We start from the raw sequence: 23,200 nt of genomic DNA on the forward strand, positions 1-23,200 counted from the left end.
CCGAAATGTGATGACTGCAACAGTGAAACACGAAGAATATCATCTTTAAAGAACCTGTCATCACTGTAACTACCTTGATATCAATGTTCCAGTGAGGTTACTCAAAATAAACCATATGCAAATACAATACTGTGAAAGATAATGTGATATAAAATGCTGTTTAGTTATAAACATTACAGCAATGTTCTGATAATTTCTCTTGTACCTCTTTTTATCTGCAGATACCAGTTTGATTGCTTCTTCTGTGCATTCTTCATCTTCACCCTCTGTGGCAGAGGTGCCTGTATTTGCCACACAGCTATACATCCCTTCCTTCATGAATTCTGCTGCTTCAGGCGTAGGTGCAGCATGATCTATAACACACACATCCTTCCCTGCTTTCCATAGTTTGTAATGCTCTGGCTGATATTTTCTTACAAACACATCCATAGAAATTTTCACCATGTCCTTCCTGCAAGAGCACTATAGAGAGAGAAACATAATTAAAGCAATGCCACAATGTTGTTCTCCAACATCCAACTTATGCTGCACTTGTGAATAGTTTGAAATTAAATGTTACACCGAATTTTAATTTTATATTTGCAATATGTATGGACAAAAATTCAGTTACTGTGACTTATCCTAAAAAGCAGACCCTGACATTGGCCACTGTAACTAGTATCAACAGGAATTTTTACTGCATGGCACAAACTTTCCTTACCAAAGCTTTTTCAGCATTCTCTCACTAGACGCCCACTTACTGACAGAGACAAAGATAGAGACACACACACACAAAGTACATAAAGAGAATCTTAAACAATTGCTTTCATGTTTTTCCAAACCCAGACTAGTAAAGAATAGTTGTGTAAAATCTTACCGTAGATGCCCTTCTCTTCCATGTTGCAGTATTCTGTACTCTTGGGTTTCCTCCTCTTGCTAACCAAACGTCCGGCCAGTATTTGAAAGCTTGCAGTCACTGTTAGGTGTGTGGGACGTCTGATGTGGCTAGAGGTATGTGGGCCATAAAAGTGACGTCTGCACGTACCACACCTCAGAACTGAATGCTCCAGTCGGACCCCAGTCCCAGGCCAAACTGTACAAGTTCAGTGCCATCCAAGAAGAGCCATAATGTGAACATGCAGAGAAGGAATACTGCAATATGGAAGAGAAGGACATCTATGGTTATGGCAAAATTTTACACAATTATTCTATATCCTTCTATTCTCATGTTTCAGTATTCTGTACTCTTGGGTGAGTGCCAAAGCTCACTGTGAGGTAGAGGGTGGTGGCTTGGAAGAATTTGCCAAAAATCCATGGAGGATTGCCCTACCAAACCCAGCTCTGGATCTAGAAATTTGGTCAAATGTATAATGCTTGGTGAAATGTGTGGCCAGATGTCCATGTAGCTTCCTCAAAAATGGTAGCAGTGTCTAATCCTTTAAAGAAGGCTCCTGATGAAGCCATGGCCCTAGTGGAGTGTGCTTTATAACCTTGGACCCCAAGGATTTCCCATGGTGTGCATAGCAGAAGGTAACTGCCTTTGAATTCCAGGTTCAAATTATCTGTTTTGTTACAGTGTTCCCCAGAGCCCTAGGGTGGAAGGAGACAACAGGTAAGATTTTCTGACAGACTTAGTCTTGTCTAAGTAGAACCTGAGCTGTCTGTACATGTCAAGTGAATGCAAGACTCTCTCACTGTCTGAGGATGGGCAAACAAGGTGGGAAGGTGAATAACTTGGTTTAAGGAAAGCTCATTGGCCACCTTAGGCATGAAGGAAGGATTGGTCCTAAGGGTTACCCTGTCTTTGTGGAAGATACGGAAAGAGGGAATAGCCATGAGAGCTTGTAATTCAGACACTCTTCTAGCCTATGTCAAAGCCACTAGGAGTACTGTTTTCCATGTGCAGTGTTTCAGAAAAGCCTTGGAAGCCAGTTCAAAAGGGGGTACAGTGAGCTTCTTCAAGACATAATTCAGGTCCGAGGGAGGGAAGGAGGATCGGTTTCCTGGGGGGGCCTGAGGTGCAGCACTCCCTTTAGGAACAACTTTGTAGCAATTTGGAAGCCAAAGGGGGTTTTAGAGGCAGACGAGCTGAAATGGCAGCCAGGAGAGCCTTGATGGAGGAGTACACTAACACTGTCTGCAGAAGATCACACAGGTGGGACAGTACCAAAAAGACATCACCCTGAAAGGGGTCTAACTGTCTTTGAAGACACCTTATGGAGATTCTTTTCCATTTAGATATACAAGATCTCCTAGTATTAGGTTTCCTGGCCTCCTGCAGGACTGTGAGAATGTCCTCACTGTACAAGTGTCTGTAAGGGATCAGAATTCTATCACCCACAGGGTAAGGTGTAGAGACTGCCAGTGTAGATGGGATTAGAGATCCCTTGTCCTGTGTAAGGAGGTCTACTCTGTGGGGTAACTTGTGGCAACTGCCCTTGGCTAAACGCAGGAGAAGGGGAACCAGTGCTGTCTTGGGCAAAAGTGGGTCATCAACAAGATTTTTGGTCTGTCCTGCTGAATTTTCAGTAGGACCTTCTGAAGAAGTGGTAAGAGGGGGGGGGGGTGCATAAAGAAACATCCCCTTCCAGGAGACTGAAAAGGCATCAGTTGCCCTTGGCAGAGGGCTGGGCAGCCTGGTACAAAAGGAGAGAAGTTGCCTGTTCATGATGGAGGCAAACGGATCTATTTGAGGTGTACCCCATCTGTGGACTATGTCCAAGAACACATCCCTGTGGAGCATCCATTCGTGGGACTGTGACATGGACCTGCTTAAGGTGTCTGCCTGAGAATTCTGTTATGAAGGGATGTACACTGCTTGAAGTGCAACTCCCTGTTTTATGGCTAGCTACCACACTATAGGTTCACAGGTAGGTACAAGGCTATTGGCCCTAGGGCCTATATAAGCCTAGCCAAAAAGATACCCAGGCTTTTGCCTCCCAAGAAAATAATTTTCCTGTGCCACTGTCGAGCAGAGCCACAGAAGTGATCCCTGGGGTGAATTTCCTATTTCCCATCTAATCACCAAGACTTTTCTTGAAGAGTGCTAATGAGGAGCTTTGTTTGATATAGATAAGTAGTTTGTTCCAGAGTATGGGAAGTCGCTGGGACAGGAATCTATCCCTCCAGCATGTTCTGTTTATTGTGGTGACAAGGTTTAGGTCCTTAGAGCATGTAGCTCGGCGGGATTGGGAATTCTTTAAATGGAGCATGTCCAACAGCTCTGGGTTTGACATAGCTTTGTATGTTAGGCAGAGATCGCCTCTGAGTAGGTGATATGCGATGGAGTAAAGCTGGAGATTTTTGACACTGTCTGCATAGGGCATCTGGTTTGAGGCCAGTAATCTTCTTTGAGAGGTATTTCTGTGACCTTTCCAGTTGTTGTAGATGTCTTGTGAGGTACATACCAAAAAAGGCGTTGTACTCTATAATGGGTCTAATGAGTGATGAGTAGAGGGGAACAATGACCTCTTTTTTCCTGGATGAGAAAAGTACAGCTTTGTACACTTACCATAAATGTAGATGTTAGAGTGTATTCACTGTTGCAGTCATTACATTTGGGTAATCTGCTGGCAGGTTGCCCTCAGTCGGCCTGAATAACAAAATCTTGGGGCCTGCGTCGGTTGCTGTCTCCTCTTCCATGACGTCAGGTCATCAGGGGTATAAAACATGCAGCCGACACCATTTTTTTTAGTTTTTCTTGCCCCAGATGTCAGGTGCCCCCCAATGCAATTGTAACAACATAGACTTTACCTTCATCTAAAAGCAAATACACCACAAAGGCTGTAGAATATAATGAAGGAAAGAGAAGTTCTAGGAAAAAAGGGGGATGGCGGGTGGGTAACCTGGACTGCAACAGTGAATACACTCAAACATCTACATTTATGGTAAGTGTACACAAAGTACAGTTTTGTACCTACCATAAATGTAGATGCCCGAGAGGTATGCATCTGCAGTCCTAACAAATGGGTTGTCCTGCCTCAGGCAGCCCTTCGGTCGGCCGGATTCCAAAGTCTGGGTCTGGCCTCGGCTGATGTCGCACTTCACCCGACGTCATAGCTGCTGTGAATTGGCTATAAAGGCATCAGCCGACGCCATTTTCCTCAGTGTTTCTTGCCCCAGATGCCAGGTGCCCTCTAGGAAGGCTAAATTTGGATAAATGTAAATGATTCCAAACAGTAGAGAACAAACAAAAAAAAACATGTATACACATATATACAAACAAATACACCATAATAGATTCCCCCAGCTAGCTACAAGATGGGCAAATACCCTAGGAGTACCACAGAGGGGAAGGAGGGCGGGTAATCCTGACTGCAGATGCATACCTCTCGGACATCTACATTTATGGTAGGTACAAAACTGTACTATGTCCTTCAAGGATGCATCTGCAGTCCTAACAAATGGGTAGAATACCATAGCCAAACTGGGGGAGGAGGCACTAAGATGATTATGGTGTAGTTAAGATCCCTTGCAAAACAGCAGTTGCAAAACCTGCTCGGGATCTGGAGTATAAAGGTAGATTATAATGCTTGGCAAATGTATGCACGGAGCTCCAAGTAGCTGCTTCTAAATGTCTTTGGTAGCCACTCCTCGTAAGAAAGCTGTAGTAGTGGCTGTAGCCCTTGTGGAGTGAGGTCTGATGTCTTTTGGAGTTGTCTTTCCATGAAAAGAGTAACAAAATCTAATGCAATTTCCTATCCATTTTGAGATGGTCTGTTTTGAAATTGCTTTTCCTTCCATTCCTGTTGCATAAGCTACCAGAAGCTGGTCAGTTTTTCTATTGTTCTTGGTTCTGTCCAGATAGTAGCGCAATTGCCTGTGCACATCCAAGGTATGTAGTAGTCTTTCCCCCCTGTTCTGTGGGTTGGGGAAGAATGTTGGTAGGTGGATTGCTTGGTTCAATGATACCCTGGAGACCACTTTTGGCATAAAAGTAGGGTTAGTTCTCAAGGACACTCTATCCTGATGGAAGATAAGGAAGGGCTGTACTGCCATTAATGCCTGTAATTCAGAAACCCTTCTTGCTGAAGTGATTGCAAGCAGGAAAGCAGTTTTCCAAGATAAGAACTGTAATTCTGCTGATGCTGCTGGTTCGAAAGGGGGAAGTGCTAACTTTTCCAGCACAAAGTTAAGGTCCCATGTAGGCAAAGGTGGCTTCCTTGGAGGCTTTACATTTTTAATTCCTCTCAGAAACTGCCTGAGTAGAGGATGAGAGAAGACTGGAGGATCCATGTTGCATTCTGCTGAAATTGCTGATGCATGAATCTTAATGGAGGAGTAAGACAGGCCATTGTGGAAAAGTTCTGCTAAATATTCCAGGATGTTAGCTATGTTTGCTAATGATACATTTTCTCCTTTTGCTGCACTCCAAAATGAGGTATCTTTTCCATTTGGCTGAATAAGTCTTCCTTGTGGAGGGTCTGCGAGCCTCCAGGATAATGTCTTTAACCCTCTGAGATAAATCTGGGTTATTTTGTTTTATGTAATATCCCAAGCAGCTAGCTGCAGTGTTTTCAAGTTTGGATGTAGGATCTTGAAGTTGTTCTGTGTTAGCAGTAAAGGAACTAGAGGTAGAGGCCATGTGTGTGTCCGAGACATACTCCTCAGTAGCGGGTACCAATGCTGCCTCGGCCAGTCTGGAGCTATCAGGATGATCTTTGGGTGATCTTCTTTGATCTTCAGTAGCACTTTGTGCATCAAAGGAAGAGGTGGGAATGCATATGCTGTCAGGTTTTCCCAACTGAAGGAGAGGGAGTCCACCTTCCAAGCAAGTGGGTGGTATGTCCTTATGCAGAATTTCCTCAATTGGTGGTTGTGTGGGGATGCGAACAGGTCTATTTCTGGTAGTCCCCATTTCTTTGTAATGGTTTTGAAGATGTCTGGATGCAGCATCCATTCGTGGGCATCCGTGGTAGTTCTGCTTAAGGTGTCTGCTAGTATATTTTCTTTTCCTGGCACAAATATGGCCTGGAGCTGAATGTTGAGGTTCAGGGCCACATTCCACAGGTCCATTGCCATCCGGCATAGAGGATATGAGTGTGTGCCTCCTTGTTTGTTGATATACCACATGACTGTGGTGTTGTCCGTCCTTATCAGCAAATGACCCTGTTGAAGAAACGGTCTGAATGTCTGAATTGCCTGTTTCACTGCCAGCATCTCTTTTTGATTTATGTGCAGGTTCAGCTGGTCTTGTGTCCATAGGCCTTGTATACACTTGTCCACCATGTGTGCCCCCCAACCAAGGTCTGAGGTGTCCGTGGTGATAGTCTGGCTTGGGTGAGGCTTGTGGAAAGGCAGTTCTCTGTTCAACTGACAGGCCTGAGCCCACCACAGGAATTCTTGCTTCAGGCATGGAATTATTGGAATCTGGGCTTCTAAACTGTGCTTGTGTTGAGACCATAAATTCCTTAGGTACCATTGCAACTTCCTCATATGCAGTCTGGCATGTGGAATCAATATTATACAGGATGCCATGTAACCTAGGGCTTGCAGGACTTTCCTTGCTGTAAGCTGGTTCTGTGTTGTTAATGCCATGAAATAGAGTGGTAGTTGCTTTTGCTTTTCTGCTGTGAGAAATGCCATCTGATTTGAAGTGTCCAGTTCTGCACCCAAGAATGTTATCCTTTGGGATGGTACCAGCCTTGACTTTTTCACGTTGACTGTGTATCCCAGGGCTTGCAGTAGTTGTATAACCTTTTCCAAATCTTTTGTTAATTTGGTCTTGTTGTCCGCTTGTATTAGGCAGTCGTCCAGGTATGGATAAATCTGAATTCCCTGAAGCCTGCAATGAGCAATTACTGATGCCAGGTATTTCGTGAATACTCTGGGCGCAGTAAATATGCCAAAGGGCAATGCTGAGAATTGATAATGCTCTGATCCTGCAAGAAATCTGAGGTATCTTCTGCAATCTGGTCGTATAGGGACGTGCAGGTATGCCTCCTTGAGATCTAGAGTCACCAGCCAAGACTCCTTGCCCAGCATGGGAAGAAGTTGCTGTAGGGTCAGCATTTTGAATTTTGGAACAATGAGATATGTGTTCAGAGCGGACAGGTCGAGACTAGGTCTCCATTGGTTTTCTTTCCTTGGTACCAGGAAAAGTCTGGAGTAAAATCCTTGTCCTTGTTCCATAGATGGCACCTTTTCTATAGCTCTCATCCTTAGTAAGTGGTTGATTTGTCCTAGAGCGTTTGTTTTTTGGTTTGGTGGTAGGTTTGGCATTCCTCTCTTTTTTGGTAGAGTGTGGAAGTGAAACCTGTAGCCTTTGTCTATTGTCTGTAAAATCCATTTGTCTCCTGTAATGTAATGCCAGTTTACGGAAAATAAGGCTAGCTTTCCGCCTAAGGGTGCTTCCAGTTGTTCCCTGGTAGGCGGTGTCAGAGTCAAGTCATTGTGTCTGTCCTGTGGAAGTGGTAGTAGCTGGATCTGTGGCAGTACTTCTCTGGTTGTTAGGCTGCCACTGACGTCCCCTGTAGGCACCTCTGGATTGGCCTCTGCCTCTTGGGCGCCTATTTCTGCCCCTCTGTGCTCTGGAGGTGTCTGGAAAGGACAAATTCTTCGAAGGCCAATTTCTACTAAACCTCGGAGGCTGGACCTGTAAGAAATCCTTGACTGTTTGGACAGATTTTGCTTTTTCTTCCACCTTCTTTAGCACTTGCTGTGCAGGGGAGCCAAACAAACTTTGTTTCTCCATGGGAGCATCTAGGAGCTTTGACTTTACATGGTCTGGTAAGGATTGCTCTTTTAACCATGCATGCCTTCTGATCACTGTACCAGTCATAGCTGATCTAAAGGAAGCCTCCAGTGCATCATAGCCGCATTTTAAGGAATGATTACTGACCTGCTGAGTGTTATGTACCAAATCCTGAAGGGACTTACGGTCTATAGGTTCAGGAGAGGACAGTTTTTCATTTAGCTGGTCTAACAAAATTCCTGATACTGAATCATGTGGAATTGACAGTTTAAGGCCCTAGCGAAAGAGTAGCAGAAGTATAAACTTTTTACACCATCTCTCTAATGCCCTAGATTCTCTTTCAGAGGGGAGGGGTTTTTTGGCAGAGGCAGCTGCTACAGCTTTGGGGCCCTGTGAAATAGTTTCAGGATCTGCAATAGGAGCCTTATACAAGTGAAAGTGTGTGTCCGGGACCCTGTAATATCTGTCGGGCTTAGCAGGGGCCGGGGGTAGAGAGTCAGGGGCAGTACAAGCATCATTAAATGCATCATCCACAACTGTTAGTACTGGAGGAATGGCTAAAGGCCTGTGCTGTGGTAAATGTAAAAAGGTCCTTAGCCTTTTCCTTGAATCTGAAAAGTCCTGACCCTGCCATTGAAATTGCTCTCTCATAGCATGCAGGGTTTCCCCAAAAGAAAATTCCTCAGGAGGAGAGGCAGAAGGGATGGAGTCTTCTGCATCAGAGTCCTCATATGGAGAATAAGGGCCTTCTGGAGGATTTGAGTTTTCTGAATCATCCGAGGAATAATCAGTTGAAACTGGCTCAGGGGGCTCTGCTCTAGGCCTCTTCCCTGGAGGGGGTTGAGAGGCCCTGTCAGGGTGAGGTTGGGATCCCCTGATCAAGGAAATGAGATCCTCAGCCAGGCTGAGCATTTGGGAACTAGAGGTAGGCCTGTGTGAGGGGATTTTAGCAGGCAAGGCCTTAGAAGTTTTAGCTGCTTTAGCCCTGGAAAAAGCCTTGATAGACATAGATGCAGGGGGCCTAGCAGCTCCACGTGCAGGAGTAGATATGTCTAAAGGAATAGTATCCGATAAATCCTGGGAACCTGCTACAGCAGGGGAAATTTCAGTAGCAGATTCAGCCATGCTGTGTGAGGCCTCGGCTATAGGAGGTATGCTTTCGGCCGAAGGAAGAACCGTGGACTCGGTTTCAGCCGAAACAGAGACACTCGCGGTTGGCTTAACTGTGGTTTCGGCCGAAACCGCGAACCGCGAGTGTCGGTCCTTTTCCTTACGCTTTTTAGCTAATTGTGAAGTCGGAGTCTCCGATGGCATTTTGTAAGCAAAAGCGGAGCCGAAAAACTCCTCTGCAAACTCCGACCGACGTCTAAGTGTCCGTCGGTTGAAGGAAGCACAGGCTAGACAAGCTGCTACGTCGTGGTCTGGGCCTAAGCAAGGAAGGCAGTAAGAGTGGAAATCCTTATGAGGTATTTGTTTCCCACAAGTTAAACAGTTATTTACTTTTTCTGACATCGGCTGAGGCAAGAAAGAGTCCCCAACGGGGTACTTAGCTTTTTAGAAGTCTTCGGTAGTAGTAATCTCTGGATCTGACCGACCGGCACTTGCGAACAGCTTCTGCTTCGGGCACCGCGCGGCAAGAAAGACTGAGGAAAATGGCGTCGGCTGATGCCTTTATACCCAATTCACAGCAGCTATGACGTCGGGTGAAGTGCGACATCAGCCGAGGCCAGACCCAGACTTTGGAATCCGGCCAACCGAAGGGCTGCCTGAGGCAGGACAACCCATTTGTTAGGACTGCAGATGCATCCTTGAAGGACATCTGTACTGTGTTCTTCGTGTTTCACTGTTACAGTCATTACATTTGGGTAGAATCCCAAAGCTATGGATGGGAGGCTGGAACTAAATAGCCTAAGGAGCGGCTATAAGACCCTGCAGAACTGCAGTGGCAAAGACTGCCCTGGACTTAGAGACTTAGCGAACTGCTTCTGCTTCGGGCACCACGCGGCAAGAAAGACTAAAGAAAATGGCATCGGCTGCATGTTTTATACCCCTGACAACCGACGTCATGGAAGAGGAGACAGCAATCGATGCAGGATCCAAGACTTTGGTATTCAGGCCGACTGAGGGCAATCTGCCAGCAGATTACCCAAATGTAATGACTGCAACAGTGAAACACGAAGAACATCCTTTTGTGATGAGGTGTGCCACGTAGAAGGATTTCCCGACTACTGTGGCGATGTGATTATCAAAGGAGAGACTACTTTCCACCTCTGTCCCAAGGTTTCATCACACTTTTGGTGTTAAATTTACTACCGCCTACGTGGCAGTTCATGGGTACAGAGTTTTTACCAAAGGGGATGACATTGCACTTTTTGGCAGTGAGCTTGAGGCCACTGCTTTGACACCAGGCATCTGTCTCAGTGAGGCCCTTTTGTAGGATGTCCACATCGTTAGGAGTTTCGATTATGGCTCCTAGTTTGCAGTCATCTGCGAACTTAATAAAGACCTTCTGTGTTAGCCTGTACTTCAGAGAAGTAGATACCAAACAGGAGAGGACCCAGGACTGAACCTTGTGGTACTCCACTTGTCACTGGTCTGAAGTCGGATTTAGAGTCTGCTACTTTCACAGTGTGGGTTCTGTCAGTGAGCCAGTTGGCAACCCATCTTGTGACATATTGATTTATACCTAGTTTAGTGAGTTTATCTATAATTCCAGAGTGGGGGATGGTGTTGAAAGCCTTGGCGAGATCTAGATTGGCTGTGTGAACCACCTTACCCTCGTCTACTGCTTTGGTGACTGCTTCAAAGAAGTCTATCAGGTTTAGGAGACATGATCTGTCTTTTACAAACCCGAACTGGGTGGGGTCCAAAGTTTGGAGACTATCAATGTCTTTGTCTATAAGTTCCATAATGATACGTTCCATGGCCTTGCAGACCAGGCTCATCAAGCTAATGGGGCGGTAGTTCCCTTGGTCTGTGGTGGATCCCCCTTTGTAGAGTGGGATAACCGTCGCGGTGCGCCATTCAGTGGGCACAAAACCTGAGATGAGGCTATGATTGAACATGGTACTTAGGTGGGGTACCAGTTTGTTCTGTAGTCCATGTAGAATGCAGCCTGGGATGTTGTCAGGTCCCATGGATGCTGTGTTCTTGGCTTTGGAGAGTGTGGTTTTTACCTGTGCAGCCGTGATTACATGAACTCTGCATTCTTCCGGTATAGAGATGGGTTCTTTAGGGGGTGAGAGGGTTGTAAAGTTAGCACTGAATCTATCTGCCAGTTTGTTGGCAATATCAGTTGGTTCTATATATTTAGTGCCATTGTGCTGTAACTCGGAGCAGATCCGAGTGTTGCCATTGAGATTCTTGACATAGCTATAGAATGCTTTGTGATTGTCTTTAGAATCAGTGGCGATTTTGTTTTCATAACTAGCTTTGGAGGATTTTATGAGGGATCTCAACTTCTTACTGAGGCTGACCAGGGAGTTCCTCCAGTCATGGGATTTTACTCTTTTTGCAACAGTTTCTTTCTTCTGTTGTAGAGTTTGTTTATGGCAGGGGACCACCAGATTGGCTTCATTTGTTTGGAGGATAGCATCTTGGTTCTGTTAGGTATAGCATGATCCATGCACTCGTGTAAGTGCTTATAAAGTGCAATTTTGTAGGATTTAGCAGTCGTACCTCTATTGTCCGTCTGCATGGGTGTCGTGAAGTTTGCCACTTCTGTCTTAAGAAGGGTGAAGTTGGCTTTGGAGAATTTTTTTTACGGTGGTTTCTCTAATGGGGGGTGGAGGTGGAATGTGGATGTCTAGGGTGATTAGCTTGTGGTTGGATCTGACCAACAAAGAATTGACCTTTGGTGTGGAACACCGGTCACCCATGCTGGTAATGACCAGGAGTATGATATTGCTACCCCTGGTTGGGGTGGGGATAACATGATCCAAGGCGTTGGAATTTATGAATTCCAGAAAACATTGAGCAAAAGAAATGGTACATGAGTAGTTTTCCCAGTTAATGGTGGGGTAGTTGAAATCGCCCATTATTAGGGTGTTGGGTTGTACCCTAATATTTTCCAGTGTATCAAGAAATGAGGAGTGGGAATCCTGGTGGGAGATCTGTAGCAAGCTACAATTTGGATTGCGGTCTTGCCCAGAGTTAGTTGCACTTGGATAATCTCGGATGCATTATGCTGAGCAACTAGCCTGGATGTGTGGATATCCTTAATGAATATGGACACGCCTCCACCTTTAGTGTTTCGGTCCAGGTTAAGTGGCCGAAAGGTGTGGTATGAATTATAGCTAGTAATGCAGGGGTGCTTTCTGGAGCCTTGAACCAGGTCTTTGACACTGCACAGATGTCGATGTTCTCCATTTTAAGAAGTGCCTCAAGTGAGTGCATTTTGAGGTTTAGACTTCTAGCATTAAGTAGCATTACACTCAGATTTTGCTTGCTTGTACCGGTTATGGTGGTGAATTTGTCATTTGAACCTTTCCTAAAAAGGTATTATAGGGGTGGCAAGAGTCTTAGCCAGTATCCGGAATCCCAAGGGCGACAGGTGCTGGCCATCTCTGGCAAAGCATCGTGGTCTGTCGATCATGTCATCCCAGGCACACAGATACTGGATCCCCATAGAATGACACCAGAAGCTTAGCCAATTGTTGAAGTCAATCATTTTGTCCTTGTACTGCAGTATTCTGGGCGAGCTAGTCTGCATAGCAAATATGATTTTGCCCCCCCCCCCCCCGCTTGTTGATATACCACAGAATTGTGGTGTTGTCTGTGAATGGTTTCAGTGGGCCTTGTTTCAGTATAGGTTAAAAGGCCTTTAGAGCCAAATGTATTGCTGTCATCTCTCTGACGTTGATATGCTCCTGTTTAGCGGAGTCTGGCCAAAAACCCTGGACTTTTTGGGAGGCCATGGTTGCTCCCCTCCCTAGGTCTGAGGCATCTGTGTACATTTCCTGTACTGGCAGGGGGACTTTAAGAGGTATGCCTGGGTTGCAGCTCACCTGATTCAGCCACCACTGAATCTCTTTCTTGAGGCAAGGTAAGAATGGGATCTTGAATTTCAGAGGATAAGAGTGCAAGTCCATATGGATCTTGGATACCATTGTAGCTTTCTCATGTGAAGTCTTGCCAATGGTAACATGATAATGGTCGATGCCATGTGGCCCAGGAGCCTGCGGTACTGCCTGGCAGTCAATTCTGTGGCCTGAAGGACAGCGAGCAGGTACTGCCTTAAGTTTTCCACCTTTTGGGGAGGTAGGAAGGCCTTCATGATATCCGTCTGGATTTTGCACCTCAAGAAGACAAGATCTTGAGAGGGGAGTCAGGTTGGACTTGGGGTAACTTATCTTGAACCCCAGTGCCTGCAGGAGGGAGAGAGACGTCCAAAAATGGAGTAGGAGGGATTCTTTGCAATCCGCCTGAATAAGCAGGTCATATAAGTAAGGGAAAATCTGAATCCTTTGGGTCCTGCAGAAGGCCACCACTGGTGTCAGGCACTTGGTATTTCCTTGGGACTAGGGAGAGCAATGAATAGAATCCTTTTTTGTTGGAGAGACAGGTTGAATAGTACCCTGTGCAATGAGATTGCAATGAACTGGTTGAAAGAGAGATAGCTGCTCTTTGGGGGGCTGAGTAATACCTCTCCAAGATGAAGTTGTGTCCAGATCATAAAATAATAGCCTCTTTCTATTATGGATAGGACCCACTTATCTGTAGTGATATTTTTCCACACAGAGAGACAGTGACAGAGCCTTAATGACAGGGAATGGAGTGGGGGCCCTATCATCTAGGCAGTCAGTTGAAGTTGATTGGGGTCATGGTGCATCAAACATCACTTACTCTGTGTGAGAAGATCAAGTTTGTGAGGAAGCTTGTGATAACTGCGCCTGCTTTATTTATTTATTTACAGTTTGTTAACTGGGAAAGTCCATTGGGCCAATGTGAGCCCATTTTCAATGGAGGCCCAGGGAGAAAAGCTCCTTAATACAGTAATTCTATATCTACATTAAAACTCAAAATACAACATTATTACATTTACAATAATGACAAGGAAGAAATGCAAATATGTTTCAAATACACAACATGAAGAAGACAGATAAAAAGTACAGTTTTGTACCTACCATAAATGTAGATGTTCGAGTGTATACCCTGTTGCAGTCATCACACTTAAGGTATCCTGTCGTCAGGCGGTCACGCAGTCGGCTTGAATTCCAAAGTCTTGTCATGGCGTCGGTTGCTGTCGCTTCTTCCCTGACGTCAGTGCGCCAGGGGTATATATGATGCATCCAACGCCATTTTCTTCAGTTTTTCTTGCCCCAGATGTCAGGTGCCCCCGAAAAGGTGGTCAGTAAATAGTACCAATCTAAAAAGTTTAGTACAAACAAAACATCCCTCCAGCTATAAGCAAATACATCACAAAGGTAGTATTTGGTTTTAAGGTATTGTAAAGTTTTAGTTAGGTCAGAGGGGATGGAGGGAGGGTAACCTGGACTGCAGCAGGGTATAGACTCGAACATCTACATTTATGGTAGGTACAAAACGGTACTATGTTCATCGTGTTACCCTGCTGCAGTCATCACACTTGGGTAGAATCCCAAAGCTAAGGATGGGAGGTGGAGTCAAACAGGGTTAGAGGAGGCTAGAAGGCCCTGCAGAACTGCAGTGGCGAAGCCAGCTCTAGTCTTAGAGTAAAGTGGTAAGTGGTAGTGTTTGGTGAAGGTGTGTACTGAACTCCAAGTTGCAGCTTCCAAAATATCCTTGATTGGCACTCCCCTGAGGAAGGCTGTAGATACAGCTGCTGCCCTGGTAGAGTGGGGCCTTATGGTAGCAGGAACTGGTTTTCCATGATGGGTGTAGCAAAAACGAATGCAATGTCCTATCCATTTGGAAATGGTCTGTTTTGATATAGCCTTCCCTTGTGAAGCTGCAGCATAGGATACAAAGAGCTGGTCAGATTTTATGAAAACCTTAGTTTTATCCAAGTAGTAACGTAGTTGCCTGTGAATATCCAAGGAGTGCAGGAGTCGTTCTCCTTTGTTCTGTGGATTTGGAAAGAAGGTGGGTAAGTGGATGGTTTGATTTAGAGCCACACTGGACACCACCTTAGGCATAAGGGAGGGATTAGTTAATAGAGAAACTCTGTCTTGATGGAAAATGAGGAAAGGCTCTACTGCCATTAGTGCCTGAAGCTCTGAGACTCTTCTGGCTGAAGTTATTGCTAGCAGCAGGGCAGTCTTCCATGATATAAACTTTAGGTCAGCAGAGAAAGCTGGTTCAAAAGGAGGTAGCTTAAGTTTTTCCAGAACAAAGTTGAGGTCCCAGGTTGGTGTAGGTGCTCTCCTGGGGGGCCTAATGTTTTTGGCCCCTCTGAGAAACTGCCTTAGAAGCGGATGTGAAAATAAGGGAGGATCCGTGTTGTAGTGGGCTGAAATAGCTGAGGCGTGGATTTTAATAGATGAAAATGAAAGTCCTTTGTGCAACATCTCAGTTAAATACTGTAGAATCTGAGGTATGTGAGGCTGAAGGGTATTTTGACCTTTAGCTTGGTTCCAGGCGCAAAACCTTTTCCATTTGTCCGAGCAGGCCTTCCTGGTGCTGGGCCACCTAGCTTCCAGAATAACATCCATAACTGCTTGAGGAAGAGGAGCTGGCTGGTTGCTTAGGTGATTTGCCATGCAGCCAAATTTAAGGTTTTGAGCTGGCTATGTAGAATCTGATTGTCTTGCTGTGTGAGCAAATGAGCAATTTGTGGTAAAATCCAAGGTGGGCCCTGGGCCATATTCCTTAGTAGTGGGTACCAGTGCTGGCGTGGCCAGTCTGGGGCTATGAGTATCATTCTGGGTCTCTCCTTCCTGACTTTCAGCAGCACCTTTGTGAGAAGGGGAAATGGAGGAAAGGCATATACTGTCAGGTTTTCCCAACTGAATGAGAGTGCGTCCACTTTCCAAGCTTGATGGTGAAGCATCTTTGTACAAAATTTTGTTAGCTGATAGACCCGTTTGCCAGCCCCCAAAACTATGTCTGGGTGGCCGCATTTTTGAGTTATCATTGCAAATACTTGTGGATCCAGTTTCCACTCGTGGGGCTCCACGATGTTTCTGTGGAGGTCGTCTGCCAATGTGTTCTTTTTTCCTGGCAGGAATTGAGCTTGTAGCTGAACTTGGTAAGCCAGTGCTGTGTTCCACAAGGTCATTGCTTGCCTGCATAGAGGGTAGGAGTGTGTACCCCCTTGTTTGTTTATGTACCACATTACTGTGGTGTTGTCCGTCCTTATTGTAAGCTGTCCTGGATGCAAGAGGTCCTTGAAGGCTGTCAGGGAATTCTGTACAGCTAGCATTTCTTTTTGATTGAAGTGCAGATTCCTTTGATCTGCAGTCCATATGCCTTGAACACACTGTCCTGCCATGTGTGCCCCCCAGGCATAGGCTGATGCATCTGTTGTCATAGTTTGCCTGGCTGGGGGCAAGGTGAAAGGCTGACCCTTGTTGAGGTGACATGCCTGTGACCACCATAGAAACTCTTGTTGAAGGCAGGGAATGAGAGATATCATTGTGTCCAAGCTGTGGCTGTGTTGAGACCATACGCTTTTTAGGTACCACTGTAATTTCCTCAAATGCAGCTTTGCAAATGGTATTAGTAGTATGCAAGATGCCATGAAGCCCAAGGCCTGCAGAATTTTTCTTGCAGGGAGTTGGGTCTTTGTTGCCATTGTTTTGAAATACTGAGTCAGTTGTAATTGTTTGTCTGGCGTCAGATAAGCCATCTGGGCCGTTGTATTCAAGCTGGCACCCAGGAATGTCATATTTTGTGAGAGTACTAGTTTTGATTTCTTTTCGTTTACTATGTACCCTAGTCAACTTAGAAGGTGTTTTACAAAAGCCAGATGTTGTAAGAGGATGTCCTTGCTTTCTGCTTGGATGAGGCAGTCGTCCAGGTATGGGTATATTTGAATTCCTCTTTGTCTGCAGTATGCAATTACTGGTACCAAGCATTTTGTGAAAACCCTGGGCACAGTGGATAAGCCAAACAGCAGTGCAGAGAATCGGTAATGGGTTGAACCTGCAATGAAACGGAGGTATCTTCTGCAATTTTGTCTGATAGGGACATGCAGATATGCCTCCTTGAGGTCCAACGTTACTAGCCATGCTTTCTTGCCCAACATGGGAAGAAGCTGCTGTAGTGTTAGCATCTTGAATTTGGGTACTTGTAAGAAGGTGTTTAGAATTGAAAGATCCAGAATTGGTCTCCAAGCATTGTCCTTTCTGGGGACTAGAAAGAGTCTCGAGTAAAATCCTTGGCCTTGCTCCCGTGTAGGTACCGGTTGAATGGCTCTCATGTCCATGAGAGCTGTAATTTGTTTTTGTACCTCTGCCCATTGATTTTGTGGCAGGTTTGGCATTCCTCTCATCGTTGGCAAGGTGTGGAAATGGAATCTGTATCCTTGTGAAATAATGTCTAGGACCCATTTGTCCTTTGTGACGATGCGCCAGTTTGTCTGAAAAAAAGTGCTAATTTTCCTCCCAAGGGAGCTGCCATGAGAGTTTTGCTTGGCCATATGAGGTTTAAGTCATTGTGTTTGCCTTCTAGTAGTTTGGGCCTGTCTTCTTCTCCCTTCTGTGTTGCAGTGCCCCATTGTCGAGGTTTGTAGTGGGTTTGTGGTTGTCCTCTGCCTCTTGGGCATCTGTATTTACCCCTCTGAGGTTTGTCAGTAGCTGGAAAGGACCAGTTGTTTTGTTGGCCAATTTCTGCTGAAGCGAGGGGGCTGAACCTGTAAGAAATATTTGACCGTCTGCATAGATTTTGCCCTATCCTCCATTTTCTTTAATAATACTTCTGCTTTAACTCCAGACAGGACATCCTGCTGTAAGGGAGCATCTAGTAAGTTTGCTTTAACATGATCAGGCAGAGTTTGTTCCTTTAACCAAGCATGCCTACGTATAACAGACCCAGTAACAGCTGCTCTACAGGAAGCTTCCAAGGAATCAAATCCACATTGTAAAGTATGTTTGCCCACCTGTTCAGCTGCATGCAACAGATCCTGCATTTCCTTCAATTTAGACTGTTGCGGGTGTGTGCTCATCTTTTGTTTTATTTGAGACATTAGAAATTGTTGGTATTTTAGCATGTGAAATTAACAATTTAATGCTCTCATAGCTAGAGTGGTTGAGGTGTAAACCTTCTTCCCCCACCTGTCTAGTGCTCTGGAGTCCCTTTCAGAGGGTACAGGATTTTTTGCCATAGAAGCCTTAGCCCCTTTGGTACCCTGGGGGATAGTCTCTGGGTCAGCCACAGGGCTTTTATAAAGGAATTTGTGGGAGTCAGGCACTCTATAATATCTGTCTGGTTTGGCTGGAGCAGGAGGAGTCTCTGGGTCAGCCACAGGGCTTTTATAAAGGAATTTGTGGGAGTCAGGCACTCTATAATATCTGTCTGGTTTGGCTGGAGCAAGAGGCAGAGAATCTGGATTTAAACTGGATTCTAAGTAAACATCATCCACAATGTCTAAAACTGGGGTGATAGCAAGTGGTCTGTGCTGGGGGAGTAAAATAAACTCTCTGAGCCTTTTCTTTGAGTCAGAGTAGTCCTGACCTTCCCAGTGAAAATGTTCCCTCATAGTATGTAAAGTTTCCCCAAAGGAGTAGTCTTCAGGGGGAGAAGCTGAGGGAATGGAATCCTCAGCATCAGAATCTTGATAAGGGGGAAATGAGTAATCTTGTTCCTCAGAGGAGCATGAGGAAATAGACACTTGATCAGAGGAGGCATAATCTTCCTCTTGTCTAGGCCTTTTGTCGAGTGGGGGTTGGGAACCCCTGATTAAAGAGATCAAGTCTTCAGCCATTTTAAGCATCTGTTTCTTAGGCATGGGGCCTTGAACTAGAGACTGAAGTGCAGTCTTTTTTGGTTTAAGAGGAGTCTTAAGCTTAGGATACGTTTTTATGGTGAGCGTCGTCGGTCTGAAGACACCTTCAGAAACCGAAGGTGTTTCTGCAGCACTGGCTTCTCTTTCTGCAATGTCGTCGGTAGGGCTTAAAGAAAATGGCTGCATCGGCCTAGCACTCTCCGCTACAGGATCCGAAGCGGTCTCAGGTTCCAATTCTGCGGTAGCCAGGGGCTGGGTAGGTGCCTCACTGAAAACCGGTGAACCGGAGACCGGCCCAGCCGAGGCCTCAGAGTCTGGCTTGGGTCTAGGCTGCCTGTCCTTATCTTTGCGTTTTTTGTGCACGCCGGTAGTCATTTGCTCCGACGGCATAGTGTAATTAAATTTACTGCCGAAGTAGTGTCGTGCAAAATCAAAGCGTCACTTTATAGTTCGCTTATTGAACCTAGCACAAAAGCGACAACCAGTGACGTCGTGTTCTGGGCCTAGGCAAGGTATACAATAAGAATGATAATCCTTATGAGGTATTTGCTTCCCACAAGAAATACAATTGTTAACTTTTTCTGACATCGGTTTGATGGCAAGAAAAGTTTACCCCAACGGGGTACTTAGCTTTATTGAAGACTTCGGATCTGAAATTTGACTTCGAAAATCTCAGGAGTCGGCCGACCGGCACTTGCGAACTGCTTCTGCTTCGGGCACCGCGCGGCAAGAAAGACTGAAGAAAATGGCGTCGGATGCATCTTATATATTTCTGGCGCACTGACGTCAGGGAAGAAGCGACAGCAACCGACGCCGGACCAAGACTTTGGAATTCAGGCCGACTGCGGGACCGCCTGACGACAGGATAACCCAAGTGTGATGACTGCAGCAGGGTAACACGATGAACATCAATAGTTCAACTTGAAATATGCAATCAGCAGTTTTTGTGTGTGTGTGAAATATGAGGAGATCTGTAAAGAGAAGTAAATATATCGAGCAGGAGTAGGTCTTAGGATGATTTAGAGATAGGAAGTGGTGAAACAGGGTGGAAAGTATCAGGTGGGGTGGGAGCGGGAGCATTCCCAGAGAAAGGACAGGTAAGTGTGGAGTAAGGTCTTAAAGGTAGATGGATTGTGGGTGGTTCTAATATGGGGAGGAAGTGAATTCCATGACCTGGCAAGGGAGAAGGATATTAAAAGTTGCCCTAGAGTATGTAAGGGTTTGTAAAGTTCAAGCAGATTTTGATTGATGGATCTGAGTACTCTATGAGACTGATGCATTTTTAAGGTGGAGGAAAAGGAAGGACAGTTAGATGGTTTGAAAATGAACTTATAGGCTGTTGTAAGTTGAAGATATGTCAGACAGTTTGGGAGCTCTAACCAATTTAGGGAATGGAGGGAGTTATACTGATGACAGGAGGATTTGGATCTGGTGGCAAATTTTGATATTTTACTACAGCAGGAAGATAGCTTGGTTTTGAGGGTTGACTGAAGACTAGTAAAGACAAGTATAAGAGACAGAGAATGAGGTAAGTGGTGGATAGAAGTTGTTTTGATGCAGGAGTAACGTAGCAACTATGGCGGTATAGAATTTCAAGCTTTTGATGTTTTTTTTTATATCTGTTTGTAGATATACGTCAAATTTTAATTGGTCATCAATAAGGACACCCAGCAGTTTTTTATGGGGGACTATTTCGATGGAGGTCTTGTTATGACTGGGGGACTATTTCGATGGAGGTCTTGTTATGACTGAAAATAGAGAATGATGCTTTGTCAATTTTGGTGTGTCTAGAGGGGGTGAATATCATAATTTTGGATTCTGATGCATTAGAGCTAGATGATTATCAAGCATCCAAGACTTGATACAGGAGAAAGCTTCTTGAGTTAAGTTCATAAGTTTGGGGAGAGATTTGGCAGAGCAGATCATGGTTGAGTCATCTGCATACAGGATGAGTTTAGCATTAGAGATGTATTAGTGGAAGTAATTACTAAAATGTTGAATAATAAGGTGCCCAAAATAGAGACTTGTGGAATACCTGTTGGGAGTGTGGAAGAAGGAAGAAATAAAGTTGTTCCACTTTACGGCTTGTTACCTGTCTGAGAGGTAGCTGGTGAACCAGTTGATGGAAGAAGAGGAAAGGTTGAGATATGAGAGCTTGGACAGGAGAAAAGTACGAGATACAGTATCAAAGGCCTTCGATAAGTCGAGAAGGAGGGTAGATACTATGATGCCAGTATCACGAGCAGACAATTTCAAGAATGGAGAGCAGGGCAGTAGTGGTGCTGAGATTAGGTCTAAAGTCATGTTGAGTACGGGTCAATAGATGATTATCTAACAGGTAAGGTAAGAGTTGGAGGTGGATACATTTTTCAAGAATTTTAGAGATAGGTGGCAGGGTAGCTAGTGGGTGAAAATTAGAGATTGTAAAGTTGTTACCCCCTTTGTGGAGGGGAATGATGGCTTTTTTCCAAAGGAGGAGTACATAAGAATCCTGGATGGAGCGATTTATTAGGATGCAGATGGGAAGAGTTATGCCATAGTGGCTAGCTTTAGGAAGTTAGGTGGGATATTGTCAGGGACATTAGAGCATGGTTTTAATTTAAGTAAGATTTTTTTTTTATGGTATGCATAAGAATAGGCTTGAGAGTAAAAGGAGGGAGGTTAGTATTACTGGAGGATGAGGGGGGCAGGATTTGGTGTGATGGGTGTGGTATTGTTTGGGAAAGATGAGGTGATTTGAGGACTGAGGAGATACTAGTACAGAATTGTTTGGGGTTGGATTTATGGTTCTTTTGAAGTTTACAATAGCAGGATTTACAGTCAATGACTGTTTTTTCACCCATTTACGAAGTTTCTTGTATTCGGTTAGGGAGTTAGGCGTTTTGAATCTTTGACAGTATTTCTATGATTTGTCTCAGAGACGCACAAGGGTTTTGGTCTGTTTGGTTAGCCAGGGGACAGTTTTGGATTTGATTCTTTTAGTTCTGGAGGGGGCAAAGCAGTTGAGTAGATTAGTGAATACTGTGTTGAAATAAGAGACAGCAGTATCCAGAGGAAGGGTTTTTAGGGGGTTCCAGTTAGTCTGTTTTAAAGAGTCGGATATGGTTTGAGGGTTGAAATCTTTTAAGGTGCAGGTAGAGATGAATTTCTGCTGTAGATACATGGGAGAAGGAGAGCGGTATGCAAAAGCAGGAAGATGATCGCTGAGGGATTCAGGGAGGGTACCACTATCAGAAATAGTGTTTGGGTGAGAGACTAGTATCCAATCTAGGATACTGCATGTGGTGTTATCTTTGTTTAGTCTAGTAGGGGTGCTGATTAGCTGGGTAAAATTATATAAGGTGACAGACTGAAAAGGCATAGGCGAGTGTATGGAAGACCAGTTAATATTAACGTCACCTAGTATAATTGTTTCAGTATTTATGTTGTTGGTGATCCACGATAGGATGTCCTCTAAAATAGAGATACTGTTACCTGGAGATATGTAAAGGGTGGCTACGCATATACGTTTATGGTTATTAACTTTTAGGAAGGCCAAGGTTAGCTCAGCGGTAGCAAATTGGGTTAGGGGTTTGGTATAGGGTGTTACTGTTAAAGAGGAGGAGAGGAGTAGGGCTACTTATTCGTGTTAAGGAGGAGGAGAAGAGTAGGGCTACTTATTGCCTAGCCTAGAAAAGGAGTCACCACAATGATCTTGGGGGATTTCTTCTGAATCTTAAAAGGCACTTTGGATATCAGTGTCAGTGGAAAAGCATACGGGAACCTTACTAAGGAAAAGAAAAGGCATCAGTCTTACAGGCCTTCTTGCATGGAGTCCTGGAGCAGAATCTTGCCAGCTAATCTAGAGAGGAAGCAAATGAGGTTAATAGAGAAACCCCCCACATATGGATTAAATCTTGGAAGATCCCCTGATCTAGTTTGCATAAGTAAGGGTCTGCCCTGCCCTGATCAGTCTGTCTGCCACACAATACTGATTTAACAGAATGAAGAGTGCCTGTACAGTGACAGTGTGCCCTGAAGCTACATCCCAAGCTAACATGGCTAGTCTGAAAAGGGGGTATGACCTGGATCCCTCCTGCTTGCAGAAGTACCACATGACTGCAGTAACATCTGAAACAATTTAAAGAAATCCTGGGGACCAAAGAATGTTTCAGAGAGTTGAGTGCCTTGATCAGGGCAAGCATCTTTTTTTACATTTATGTGCTTGCATCTATCCTTGGTGTCTCACACAACTTGCACTATTAACCCTCCTGAAATTGCTCCCCAGCAAAGTCAGAGGCATCTGAAATAAATGGCTGCTTTAGAACACGGAGGAATAGGGGGAGACCCAAATTTAAAGGATATCTGCTGCTTCTACCAAGCAATGTTTCTACTGACAAACCCCAGTAATGGAATTTTAAATGGCAAGGGATGTTGATGCTGGGTCCAAAGAGACTACAGAAAGCAGTGCATCTTTCTCATGTGGAGTTTTGTCAGGGTTATCATGAGAAACATAGATGCAATCAGATCCAAAATCCAGAGATATTCCCTCACAGTAATCAAAGTCTAAGAGGAAAACTCCAACACAAAACATCACAAATGAACTTTAGTCCTGACAGAACCAAAGATCCCACTAAAAAGTGTTCAGCACAAAGAAAGTGCAGTTGTGTACACTTACCATAAAT

At 44.8% G+C, this 23,200-nt stretch overlaps 1 protein-coding gene across 2 annotated transcripts in view; it reads right to left on the reverse strand.

The window, feature by feature from the left end:
- KDM4A (lysine demethylase 4A) overlaps positions 1–23,200 on the reverse strand; it is a 2,334,711-nt gene that overhangs the window by 1,845,847 nt on the left and 465,664 nt on the right. For both annotated transcript variants that reach the window (XM_044085421.1, XM_044085420.1), the window contains exon 9: positions 206–462. In XM_044085421.1, the coding sequence (XP_043941356.1) occupies positions 206–462 (257 nt within the window). The remainder of the gene's footprint in view (positions 1–205; positions 463–23,200) is intronic.

The sequence above is a fragment of the Protopterus annectens genome, chromosome 10.part0 (genome assembly GCF_019279795.1).
Source record: "Protopterus annectens isolate FY-2018-M chromosome 10.part0, PAN1.0, whole genome shotgun sequence".
In the NCBI taxonomy this organism is placed as follows: domain Eukaryota; kingdom Metazoa; phylum Chordata; order Ceratodontiformes; family Protopteridae; genus Protopterus; species Protopterus annectens.